This window comes from Peromyscus maniculatus, chromosome 1 (genome assembly GCF_049852395.1).
Source record: "Peromyscus maniculatus bairdii isolate BWxNUB_F1_BW_parent chromosome 1, HU_Pman_BW_mat_3.1, whole genome shotgun sequence".
Taxonomy (NCBI): Eukaryota; Metazoa; Chordata; class Mammalia; order Rodentia; family Cricetidae; genus Peromyscus; species Peromyscus maniculatus.
In genome coordinates this window covers 4,646,813-4,660,000 of record NC_134852.1, presented here as the reverse complement: position 1 = coordinate 4,660,000, position 13,188 = coordinate 4,646,813, and the positions used below count along the sequence as shown (strand labels likewise).

Below are 13,188 nucleotides of genomic sequence, written 5' to 3'. Positions count from 1 at the left end.
CCTTTTCTGGACTCTGTGGACCTTTCTGGGACTTCACACACAGAGTAGGGTACACATCATCCCCACATATCACATAATTCAAAAGTAAAATAAATCACAATAATGTCACATAGAAGTCATCCTAGTCTACATAAGTACACACTTGTTCTCAAGATGTAGTACACACTTGTTCTCAAGATGAATTAGCTTAAACATGTATTTTTCAGAACACATCTCTACCACTAAGTGACACGTTTGTGTGTCTTTGCCCTATGACACAATAATTTCATTTCTGGATATACCAAAAAGGAAAAACTACCACGTATAGGAATACAGATATGGTTGTTCTCTGTGGCATCATTTACTCAGGTGTAGTAGGAAATAACCTAGTGTCCATCTCTTGAGCAATGGACAGTTGAGACAGATGCTCTTATGGACATTGTTGTAACATAGAGTCTCCATGAACTACAAAAACATAAAGCAAGTAGGAAAAATTTGGAAATCACATCGTTGAGCAAGAAGACTTATATTGAAAACAATATAAAAATCGCATGATACTATTTCTTCAAATCAAAACACACACATATAAAAACTCAAACTCTATGTATATTTCCAAGTCAAAACATATGTGCATGGATGCAATGTCAAACATGTAAGAGAGAATTTTCTTTGAGTAAAAGAGAATTTTCTTTGAGACGGGTTCTCCCTGTGTAGCCCTGGCTACCCTGGAATTTGCTATGTAGACCAGGCTGGCCTCAAATTCACAGAGATCTTCCCGCCTCTGCTTCCCGAGTGCTGGGACAAAAGGTATGTACCACCATGCCCAGCTTGGGAAATACATTTTAAAACAGGCAGATGTGGTGCCAGACTGAGCTACATGATACCTTGTCTTTAAAAAGAAAAAAAATTAAGGCATAGCATGAGAAAGACCCTGTGAAAGCAGACAATCATTTTTATGTAAACATTTTATGTAAACATATGTAAAATTCACTCAATGTCACTGTTAATCTCAATATGAGAAAACAGAATGTTCTAACTTGCTAAGACAGGGTTTCATGTATTCTAAGCTGGCCTTGAACCTGCTGCAAAGCTAAGGACGGTCTTGAACTTCTGACCCTCTTGCCTCCACCTCCCAAGTGCTCGCACTATAGGCGTGTGGTACCATACCTGGCTTATGTGGTGCTGGGGATCAAACTCAGGGTTTTGTGCACACTAGGCAAGCACACAGTATGCCACTTAAACTACATCTACTTCTTGCCTGCCTTCTACACTCTGGCCTACTCTTTTATTCTACCTATGGGGAAACTGAGACCCGGAAGAAGAGAAGGGAGGATGCAGCATCACAAGGGTCAGAGAACATTGAAAAGGGAGCCAGACAATTTGGAGAAGTGGAAATGGAACCTTATCATTTGAAAGGAAGATTTGAAGGGACACGGAGATAAATCACGTCAAGTGAGGGTCTGGGGCCTGCCCCATTTCAGCTCGGGGAAGAAGGGTTTGCGGTTTCCAGGCTGGAGCCGCTCCCAGTATAAGCCTACAGCACCAAGAGGCAAAGGGCACTTCCTGTGAAAGGAAGATGCTCTTTGTAGCCACGGGTAGAGGATACATTCTACACCCATGAGAGAATGCAGAGTCCTTCTGGGGCTGGGTGTGGTGTCTGGCATCCCATTTGGCTGCTGATAGCAGGAATTTGTGTCCAGGTCCCACAGAGGATAGGTCAAACTCGCTTGGGAAGCAACAGAGTGAGTCACTCTCTGATAGAACAGGGACATAATGGCTTTCTTTTAATTTTTAAATGAAATTATTTCTTTGAGACAGTGGAGTCCAAGAAAGGTCCTCTGATGAGGCAGAATTGTGGGAGGTTGGGAACAGCCTTGTAAGAAAGGTGAAGTCCTCTTACTTTGTTTTGTTTTTGACAAAAGGTGTTACGCAGCCTAGGCTGGTCTACAGCTCACTATACAGCCAGGCTGGCTTTGAACTCCTGATCTTCCTGCTTCTGCCTCCTGAGTGCTGGTGTGTGCCGCCATGCTCGGTGGTGAAGTCCTTTCTGACAAGCAGAGGGACTAGCGAGAGATGTGAAGGACCTCATCACACACAGTGAAGACAACAGTCTTCTCTGCCAAAGAGTGGAGGCCTCGGAGACCTTTTAAGCCCTAGTGACACACAGTAAGGCATCGCTCTTAGGAACAGAGACGTCCGAGAGTCAAACCCCACAGAACCAGCCTGAGGCACAGACTAGGCACGGAAAGTTTTTGCTCCTTATTCTCCCGCTGCCCCTCCCTGTAGAACAAGTGTCCCTCACTGGGGGAGTCTAGGCAGATGGTCTACCACTAAGCCACACTCCCAGCTCCTTAATGTGAGATTCTAGGCAGGGGCTCTACCTCTGAGCCACACGCCCAGCCCCTCACTGGGGGACTCTAGGCAAATGTTCTGCCACTGAGACATGCCCCCCAGCTCTCCTTTTGCTTTTTAAGAGAGGATCTCACAAAGTTGCCCAGGCTGACTTTCAACTCCCTCGGTATCCCAGGCTGCCCTTGCGCTCTCAATCCTCCTGCCTCAGCTTCCTGAGTACCTATGATTACAGAAGTGCACCACCAGGCCCAGCTAGCATCCCACATTCATTTTCATTATCCCATCTTGCAAAGGTTTGGGATCATCTTGACTGAGGTGCCGAGCAGTGAGAAACACCAGAAAAGAACTGTTTAAGATAGCTAATTAGGACAGGCAAGAAGTTCAAGCCACAGACAGAGGCTTCCCACTTCAAAGGCTTAGGGCATCCTATGTGGGTTCCATATCACATCTGGAAAAGGAGGTGTTGAGGAATGAAAGGAAATCCATTCAGAGCCCAGAAGGGGTGAAAATTAGTCCTTGAGGAGTCCTAAGACTTGAGGAGCAGCATGGCAGAGATCTCTTCAAACAAATGATACCCAAAGCGGTTTTTGGTGGCTGTCAAATATTACCCTTGAGTCAAAAGAGGTAAAATAGACACCTATCCAGTTCCCAGGGGGTATAGAATGTCCCACTTGTCTAAGAAAAGGGCATAGCATGTTCTGTCAGAGAGTGAGAGGTACAGGATAGCCCTCTGGCACAGCTGAGAGCAAAGGAACCATCATGGGGGAAATGAAGGGTGTGGAGTGTCTGTAGAGGAAGGGGGACAGGGTTGGACAATGTCCGCTCTGACCACGTAGAGGTGAGAGGGACTGGAAATAAACATTTCCCAGGAGAGTCAGTGTGCACCCGGAATTGTGAGAGGCACCTGGGAAGAACTTCATTCGATTGTATCCACAAAGAGCGAATCAGCACAGATTTTTTTACTTCCGGGTGGGCGTAGGGTGGTCTGTCTCCACATAGGCTCACAGAGTGGGAATGTGGGATGTCTCCAGGCTTCTAGTGAAGGGCACAGGCTGTCTGTGGGTGCATGCCTGTCTGACGGGGAATGCAGGCAGTTCTAGGGGATACGGGTTGGCGGGGGTGAGTACAGGCTGTTCTGAGGGTACCAGCTGGGTCTGGAGGCACAGGCTGTCTCTTGGGGTACAGGCTGGTCTGGGGCACAGGCCATAGCTAAAAGACAAACTTTAAGAAACACGTTTCTTTAGGAGATACGCTGCTTAAGGACATGAGCTATGTCTGAGCTTCCCTTACCCACCCCCTCTCCAGTTTCTGTGAGCACAGGCTGATCTGGGCACAAATTCTTTCTCAGGGAAAAGACTCCCCCCACCCCTTCCCGGAACAAGGTTTTCCCAGATATAAGCTTCTTTCTCCCCGACCGTGGGACACAGGCCTGGGTTCAGGGCACTGCCTCTCACCTCCTGGTAGCTCAGCCGGGCCACAGGTCTCCCTGCCCGCAGGCACGTCAGCCTGCCACAGTCGCTTGACACACACCTTCCACAGCCCCATATGGGCAGCCTCACAGACGGCGCTGCCGTTGGTCTTGTACGTATTGAGCTCCACCCAGAACTCGGTGCCCACGGACAGCACAGCCAGCGTGGCACCCACCGTGGCCAGCAGCAACACCAGCTTGATCTTGCCCTCGCGCTCCGGAGTCAAGCCGAGGTTCTGCTGTCCCTGGGCACGACGCCGTCCCACAGCGGCTCGACGGCGATCCTCCTCTTGCATAAAGAAGTTAGACCACATCATCTTGACGATGGGAGCGGGCAGAGCTCAGGCCAGCTTCGAGGAGTCAGACAGATCTGTGCAGGGGTCCCTGAGGGGCAGGGAACAGGGCCTGGACTTTTGAAAGAAGTTGGAGGGGGGGTGCTCAATGTCAACTAGATTGGGAATGAGCAAAAGCTGAACCCCAAATGCAAGAGTGGAGGCCTCTGCCTCTCGGGAGAGGAAAAATAAACAAAAACAAAGAAACAAAGAAACTGTATTCTTGACCTAAGGATGCCTGGTAGATTTAAACAGACACCACCTGGGCTTGTGCACCTGAATTTGGCACAGGTGAGGCCTAGAGGAAAAGCCAGGCTCCTGTGAGGTTCACCTACCCTGAGGAGCTCCAGGGAGAAGACCTGCCCAGTCTGATAGGCTCCCTCCAGTAAGCCTCAGAATTCTCCCAGAGAGGGGAGCTGAGGTGCTTCGTGTGTTTGAGAGAAATGCTCTAGGGTTGGTCGGGCTCAGAGTTTGAAAAGGGAGGAAATCCCAACACCTTTAGATTATACAAGAGTTAGGACTGGGGTTTCCCAGGGAGGATTAGATACCCCTCCAAGTATCTGAGAGGCAAAGAGGATCCTCCAATATTCACAGCAGATCCGGGTGCCCTACTGGAATTCCGGGGAAAGGGGGGGGGCGCTGGGTGAGTCAGGAACTACTCCGAAAAGAGCCCAGGTCCCCACAGTGGCTGAGAATCACGGTGGGGTCCAGAAAAAGAGGCTGGGGGACTCTCTGGGGGCGCAGCAGAAAGACCTGGGGTCCTGACAGGGCTCAGACCAAGGCACTGTGGTTGGTCCACACTGTGGCTCGGAAAACCAGAGCAAAGTACCCTAGGGGGGCGGGGGGGACACAGGACCTGGGAAGGGACACAGTGAGTCTGTCTCCAGTCACTCGGCTCCCCCTCCCCCGGGCTCCCAGGGCCGGCCCGGCCGGGATCGCTCCAGACTCAGCTCGGGGTCCCGCGCTCCCCTCGGTCTTCCCACCCGGGTCTCCCGGGCACGGGCCCCTCGCGCTCTCCTGCCTCCGCGCTGCGCCGGCCCCAGCTCCGCGATGCCTCCGAAGCGTCCGACTTTGCTCGCCTCCGCCCGCTCGGCCCTCCGGACCCGCTGCGCTCGCTCCCGGCCTCGCCCCATCCGCCCACCCCCTCACCCCACCGGCTATTTCGGGCTCGACCCGTAAATAACACCCGCACCTGTCGCGGGCGCCTGTTGCCATAGGGATCCCGGGTATTTTAAGGGGACAAGGGGCGGGGGAGGGAGGCCTCTAGGAAGGAGGGGCTGGGGGCCGGGTCTTCAACAGGCAGAGCCTAGAGAGATTTGTTTCCCCGAGGGTCCGGAGGCGGGGCTGCAAAGTCCAAACTCCGAAATCTGGAAGCCATAGCGCCAGGGAAAGACTGAGAACTTGGGTTTCAGTCCTGAGCTGGCTGGGCTGGAGACTAGCTGGGTTGCTTGGATCTAATGGCCAGAGGCTAGGGAGAAGGACTGGAGGTGGGGGTGGGGGGGACCCCTGAGCTGAGGGAGGAGCGCTTGAGTATGGGCTTCTGGGTTTGAGGGAGGAGGGCTTGGTCTGAACTCTGGAGTCTGAGGGAGGAGGACTTAGGTATGTACTCCTGAGTTTCAGGGAAAAGAGCTGGACTCCTAGGTATGAGGGAGGAGGTCTTCAGTACCGGCTTCTGGTCCTCAGGGGAGGAGGGCTGGGGCCTGAGCTTCTGAGTCTGAGGGAGGAGGGCTTGGTCTGAACTCTGGAGTCTGAGGGAGGAGGCTGGGGTCTGCACTTTTAGGTCTGAGGGAGGAGGCTGAGTCTGAACTCTTGAGTCTGAGGGAGGAGGTTGGGGCCTGCACTCCTGGGTCTGAGGGAGGAGGCTGAGGCTGGACTCCTGGTCTGAGGCAGGAGAGCTGGGGCTGGACTCCTGGGTGTGAGGGAGGAGGCTGGGGCCTGCACTCCTGGGTCTGAGGAAGGAGGCTGGATCTGGACTCCTGGGTCTGAGGGAGGAGGCTGGGGCTGGACTCCTGGTCTGAGGGAGGAGGCTGGGGCTGGACTCCTGGTCTGAGGGAGGAGGCTGGGGCCTGACCCTTGAGTCTGGACTGGGGGGTGGAGGGTGGAGGAAGTGGGAGATGGGGTGGGCTCCAGGGTCTGAGGAAGGAGGGCTAGGACCTGTATCCCTAGAGGAGTTGTCTGAACCTGCACTCTAGGCCCGATAGAGGCCATCGTGGCCAGAATCCTGGTTATCAATGGATAGAGCAATCACAGTGCCAAGAGTCCTCCGTCCCCCAGAAGGTAGAAAAGGCAGACCTCAGGGAGTTGGGGGGGGGGGGGTTGGGACGCATGAAGCAGAGCAACTATCCTCATTGGATTTATTAGACTGGGTGCCCCTGGGGGACCTTCCATGCAGTTTCAGCTCCCCCAGGGTCAGAGACCCGGACAGGGACAGCCATGTGGCATGGCAGCAGGGCCTGATTCTTAACCCCTCACCCCCTCTCTCAGCCCTTCTGTGGACCACCCAGAAAGGTGGGACCCACCTTTTACCAACTCCTTCCTTCCCCAGATGGGCCTGGTGCCGGGACCAGGCCCCTGGAACACCATGCCACCTCTGCTGTCCCTGCTCTGGAATGTATCCTTGGAGGTGAGTGTGTGTCTGGCTCTCCCCTTAGACTGGCCCAACCGGTCATGGTCCTCTCCAGTATCCACTCTAAGGCCAGGTGTAGAAGAAGCCTTGGACGCTTCAACTGGCTGATATGAAGGAAGTATGGCTGAATGAATATCCTAGTGCGATGAGATGGCATATATACACCTCCCTCTCCAGACTAGGAAAGATGTGACCTGCCTCTCTTCAGTGTCCATCTGTCTCTGCTCTACCCGGCTTAGCTACCGGTCTCCCCATTCCATGGCAAAGTGGCCACGGCTCTATAATGACAGGGCCAGGCATCTCCAAGTCCCCAGAAAACATTCCTGAGCACTGAGTTGTGTTTTCATTTCTGAATGAATGAAGGGAGGAAACTTCACTGGCTCTCTCGGGGCTGGATGGCCTCCAAGCCCCACAATGTCGACAGCAGGAGCTGGAAAGTGGACAGCAAGCAGCCTCATTCTGGAAGTCCTCCCAAGAGTCTTTCTTCCCTGCCTGCTCCTGAACTGGTCTCCCCCACCCCCACCCCTTCTCCAGAGCCCTGGGTCTCCCCATATTTCTCAGTCCCATCTGCTGCAGTGACTCAGAATTCGGGGTGTATTTTCTGTCTTCTTGCCTGTACATTTTCCTTATTTTTAAATTTAAGAATATGACCTTTATTTTGGGGTGGTGTGTCCTGGTGCGTGTGTGGAGGTCGGAGAGGAGCTTGCAGGGCTCACTTCTTTCCCTCTACCATGTGGGTCCAGGGCGAGGCTTAAACTCATGTGGTCAGACTTGCCAGCAAGTGTGCTACCTGCTGAGCCATCTCACTGGCCCTCTTTAATATATTTTTTTTTTATTGTTCTAAGAAAACATTCCCGCTCTGAAGCTTAGGCAGGCCTTGAACTGTGTCAGCCCCCTGCCTCAGCCTCTTTTGTGCCTGGATTATAGGCATGCACCACTACACCCAGCTCTGTATCATTTTTATTCCAAGATAATAATTGCTTGGATTCTATTTCCCTCTTCTTTCCCCTCCCCCCCTCCACCTCCCCCAATGCTGGATCCAGACTTTCGTCTCTGAAATCGGAGAGAAGTCATCTCTTACTGAGCTTGTACCACTGTCCATTTAACAAACCTTCTAGTCTTCCTTATCTTTTTCCAGCTCTCAGCAGCACTGGGCACAGATGGCTGACTTCTTGCTTCATAAAACATTATGTACTTTCCACCCTTCCTTCTTTCCCTTCTTCCTTTTGTGCTAGGGATTCAACCGAGGGCAAGTGCTCGAGCCCTGAGCCAGACCCCCAGCCCCTCACTGGGAGATTCCAGGCAGGAGCTCCACCACTGAGCCACACCCCAGGCCCTCACTGGGGGATTCTAGGCAGGTGATCTACCCTTGAGCCACACTTCTTTTGCCCTGTGAGAGGGTCTGGTCTGTCTTTCTGTTTACCGCCCCCCCCCCCCCCCCCCCCCGGTCACTTCCTCTCATAGAGATAACTTAGGTGTTCCCAAATTTCTAGACCAGAGTCATGACTCTATCCACATTACCTTTCCAAGTTATCCCATTCTGTGGCATTAAATGGCTTCTGTGTGCTGACATTACTAAAACTTGCATGTCCATGACCTCTGCACCAATCTCATCTTTAACCAACTGGCTACCTGACACCCTGACTTGGATTTCCAGAGGCATCACCAGATGGGCACGTCCAAAAGAGAACCTCTGATTCCTCTCACCTAAAAGCTGTCCAATATACAGCAGTGCGACTTCAGCTCAGATTCCTCTCTTCTTTTCACCGTGGCTTCTTGATGTCCCCCTGCCCCCAAGCCTAGCTCACCATCGCTGTGGACACAGTCGGGAAAATTCCATGCCCATAGTGCTGACTTCCCCTTTTGATTTGGTTGTTGTTGTTGATAGAGTCCCATGTAGCTCAAGCTGGCCTTGAACTCCTGATCCTCCTACCTCCATCTCCCAAAGGTTTACAGGCCTGAGCCACCATGCCTTTTATACAGGGGTGGGGATGCAATGAAGGGTCTCCTGCATACTGAGGAAGTGCTGAGCTACATCCTCAGGACCCCCAGTTTTGTTTGCAAGACAGAGAGTCTCATGGAGCCAACCTTGAACTCCTCCCAGGCATGCTCCTAGCCCCACCTAGCCCTCCTTCTGACTGAAATCACTCCCAGCACAGTAACAGGATTCTGTTATTGTTTTGTTTCAATGAAACTAGGACACACACACACCCCCACCCCACCCCCCACCCGCGGCAGGCCAGTGCTTAAAGCTCTCCAGGTGTTTCCCATCAGAGCTGGAACAGAATTTTTTTTTGGGGGTGGGGGTGGGGGTGGGAGGGGCAGGACTACCAGGACTCATCAGTCTTTTGTCTCCTGCTCTGTGGAATTTGTGTGCAACTTGTTCATCCCTGTTCACACCCACCATCTCAAACGGTGTATCATGGACGGCTCTGTCTGTCACATACGGTTATCGTATCCTCTGTAGCTTTGGTTGTAAAAGTCTCAATGTGCAGCTCACCGTTCCTACTTCAGCTTCTGGGGAGCTGAGGTTTTTAGGTATGCACTAGCATTCCTAGCTCCTGCTTTTCTTTCTTTATAAAACATCTCATGTATCCCAGGCTAGCTCAAATTCCTTTGTGGCCCCAAATGGCCTTGAACTTCTGATCCTCCCGCCTCCATCTCCCGACTCCTGGGTTTCCACATGTGCCGGCATCACCACACAGTTAATGCAGTGCTGGGGACTGAACTCAGGACCCTGTGAATTCTCAACACACTTGCCACCCTCTGAGCCACACCCCCAGCCTCCTGCTTAGCCTTAATTAATGGACCTTAGTATTTACAGCTTGCCCCCCTCGGAGAGGTCCCAAAACAGCAGGCCCTTGTCTACTCACCACTTGCTATAGTTTGAGTGTGAACTATCCAACAGGGGATATTAAGAATTCGGTTTTAGATTGTTGGGCTTTGGGGAAGTGACTGGATCCTGAAGGCTCAGTCAATGGGTTAATCCCTTAGTGGGTTCATATGGTGGCTTTATCGGGAGGTAGTGGTGAAAGCAGAGGGTGGGACAAGTTAAGGAAGTTATTTGGTGTGCCTTAGGAGGCCATTCTTGTCTCTGCTGCCTGTCTACCATGGGGTAAGGGGTCTCTTCAGATGATCTAGGACAGATTGCTGGCTCTGCCTCATACCGTTGATTGACTCTAGCTCCTCACACACGGTAGGCTCTACCACTGAACCACATTCCCCAGCCCCTCACTGGGGGATTCTAGGCAGGGACTCTACCACTGAACCACACCCCAGCCCCTCACTGGGGGATTCTAGGCAGGGGCTCTACCACTGAACCACATTCCCCAGCCCCTCACTGGGGGATTCTAGGCAGGGGCTCTACCACTGAACCACACCCCAGCCCCTCACTGGGGGATTCTAGGCAGGGGCTCTACCACTGAACCACACCCCAGCCCCTCACTGGGGGATTCTAGGCAGGGGCTCTACCACTGAGCCCCGTCCCCAGCCCCTCACTGGGGGATTCTAGGCAGGGGCTCTACCACTGAACCACATTCCCCAGCCCCTCACTGGGGGATTCTAGGCAGGGGCTCCACCACTGAACCACACCCCAGACCCTCACTGAGGGATTCTAGGCAGGGGCTCTACCACTGAACCACATTCCCCAGCCCCTCACTGAGGGATTCTAGGCAGGGGCTCTACCACTGAGCCACACCCCAGCCCCTCACTGGGGGATTCTAGGCAGGGGCTCTACCACTGAGCCACACCCCAGCCCCTCACTGGGGGATTCTGGGCAGGTGCTCTACCACTGAGCCACACCCCAGCCCCTCATTGGGGCTCTACCACTGGACTGCATCATCAACCTTCTCTTTGCTTTTTGATTGGAAACATGGTCTCACCAAGCTGGCCCTGAACTCAGTATGTTAAGCAGGCGATCCTCCTTCCTCAGCTTCCTGAGGTCTACACCACCAGGGCTAGCTAGCATACAGAGTATTTCTCTTTTTCTAATTGTATGTGCATGTATGCATGTCCCATGTGCATGAGAGAAGGGGGAGAGAGTGGAGAGAGAGGAGAGAACTCACATGCTCTTGTCTGAGGCAGTATATCCATGAAGATCAGAAGAGGGTGTTGGATACCCTGGGTCTGGAGTTATAAGCCACTTGATGTGGATGCTGGGATCTGAACTCTGGTCCTCAGCTGACAGAGCTGTAAGCATTCTTAACCACTGAACCACCTCTCCAGCCCAGTTTACCTCCGATGTTAAAATAAAAGATAGGCAGTGTATGGCGGCACACCTTTAATCCCGGCACTCAGGAGGTAGAGGCAGGCCTCTGTGGGTTCCAGGCCAGCCTGATCTACAGTGATACCCTGTTCAAATAAAAGTCAATTTCTTTAAAGATAGCCTGTTCCTCTATGCCTGGTGGACTTCTTACCTGCCTCTTCCAGGATTTGGTTTTCTGTTCCTGTTTTTTGTCTTTGCAACTTCTTACCTTTGGTTGTCAAGCTTTCATGACCCTCCCTTCTCAGGATCTCCTTTTTTGTCTTTGCCTTCTGTCTCTGCCCTCCCTCCTCACCTGTCCCTCACTTCACCCACCTCCAGCCCACTCCCTACCTCCCTTTTGCTCTGGGTTTGACCTTTGGACTACAGATCCCATCATGCCTCGGGACAGTTGTGTCCTCCACGTTTGTCTCTTTCACCTCACCTCTCACTAAGCCCAGTCTCTTTACCAGTCACCCTCCCTACACCAGCACCCCACCTCCACCCCTAGTGCCACTCAGTTTCATTCCTTTCCCCATTTCCCAGCATCCCTTCCTGCACTGCCCTCTCAGACTTCCTCCCAGGTCCCTGACTCAGCCTCCCCACCTTTGAGTTCCATCTGAGCCTGGGAGCAAATTTCTGTCCACCTTCCCCTCCCCCTTTTTTTTTTTGCGGGGGGGACAGTGTTGAACACAGGCTGGCCTAAGTCTCACTATATGGCTGAGGATGTCTTTAATTTCTGATCCTCCAGCTTACACCTCCCAAATGCAGGGATTACAAGCACTCCTTGCCATACTTAGTTTATATGATGCTGAGGATGGAACCCAGTGCACCGTGAATGCTCCGAAGGACTCTCCCACGAAGCTACATTCCCAGCTCTTCCTTTACATTTTCTGGAGTCAGCTTCTTAGCCTGGGGGCAGCCTCAAATTTACAGTTCTCCTGCCTCTGCCTCAGAAGTACTAAAATGACAGGTGTGTGCCGTTCATGAGGACTCCCCGAAGCAGATTTCTCCTACCCAGGCCCTACGCTCCCCTTCCAAAGTCTACCCCTCCTGTTCTCCCACATTGCCACTTCTTGGTACCATTAACAACCACTTTTCCCCTCATGCCCTCTGTGCCTGTTTTCCCTTCAGCTTGGAAACCCACTGAGGCAGGGCAAAAAGAAGAACATGCTTAATCCCCAGCATCCCTACGTACAGGGCCAGTGTGCAGACCTCAGGGATTATTTGCTGAGCAAATGAAACCAGTGAGAACCTCCCTCTGCCTGCTGAGTGACAGCCAGGTCCCTCTGCTTGTGTCTACCCCAGAACCCCAACCCAGTTCAGTCCTGCTGTCCTCCTCTCTCAGTCCCCTTAGAAGCAAGCCCAGGACCCTCAGCCTGGAACTCAGGTCACTGTTAAGACTCGGGTGTGTAGGTCCTCCACTACCTCACCTCCCAGGTTTGCCACTGGACTTCGCCATCCCAGAGTCATCGTCCTTGTCCCGCCCTCGCTCCCACCTCCTGCACATCATGCTGTTTCGCTTCCATGGGGTTCTTGCCCAAGTTGCCTTCATCTCCATCAGCACATATCAGACACCTGCTGGTCCTTTAAATGCAGACATCACATACTCTCGGATGTTCTGTTCCCCCTGCACATATGTGGCGGTGGGTCACTCTGTCCCATGTTCTCAGGTGACCACCGTGACCCTGATAGAGCACCCAATGGCCTTCCTGGATTGCATGTTTTTTACACTGAAAGCAGAACAGTGTGATCTGTCACCCCCCAGATCTCAACTCACACAGCACAGAATGGCAGCAGCTAAGAGTTAGTAGGTGAGTGGCTGAATGAATGAATGGAAAATGACCCCAGCCTCCCTGGCCTCCTGAACATCAAACGCCGAGATCCAGCGTTTGTAGCAGAGTATTCTGCCTCCCACAAGGAGCCTTTGCCTCTTAACTCTTACCTCTGAGTCTTTGTGCTCCATTCCTGCTGAAAGCCACTTCATGGCCCTCGTGTTGCCCTTATAATAAGTCACTTAGGAGTCCTGAGCCAGTTTGTCTGCAGACTCTGTCTTCGCTCAATCACAGCTGGCTCACTACCCTTCGGTACACCCTGGAAGCTGCTTCCTGTCCCAGGACCTTGGTCTGTTAAATTCTCTGCCTGGGTCACCGCACCCCAGGTCTGACTAGCTAGTACCACTCTTTGTCAA

General features: G+C 52.5%; 1 protein-coding gene across 2 annotated transcripts in view; it reads right to left on the bottom strand.

Annotated features, from left to right (window-relative positions):
* Cacng6 (calcium voltage-gated channel auxiliary subunit gamma 6) overlaps positions 1-5,248 on the bottom strand; it is a 13,831-nt gene extending 8,583 nt beyond the window's left edge. The window contains exon 1 of one of the 2 annotated variants that reach the window (XM_042263767.2): positions 3,786-5,248. In XM_042263767.2, coding sequence (XP_042119701.2) covers positions 3,786-4,116 — 331 coding nt within the window. In that variant the 5' untranslated portion in view covers positions 4,117-5,248. The remainder of the gene's footprint in view (positions 1-3,785) is intronic. The other variant, XM_006988316.4, reaches the window with a different exon arrangement.
* Positions 5,249-13,188: the final 7,940 nt, after the last annotated feature.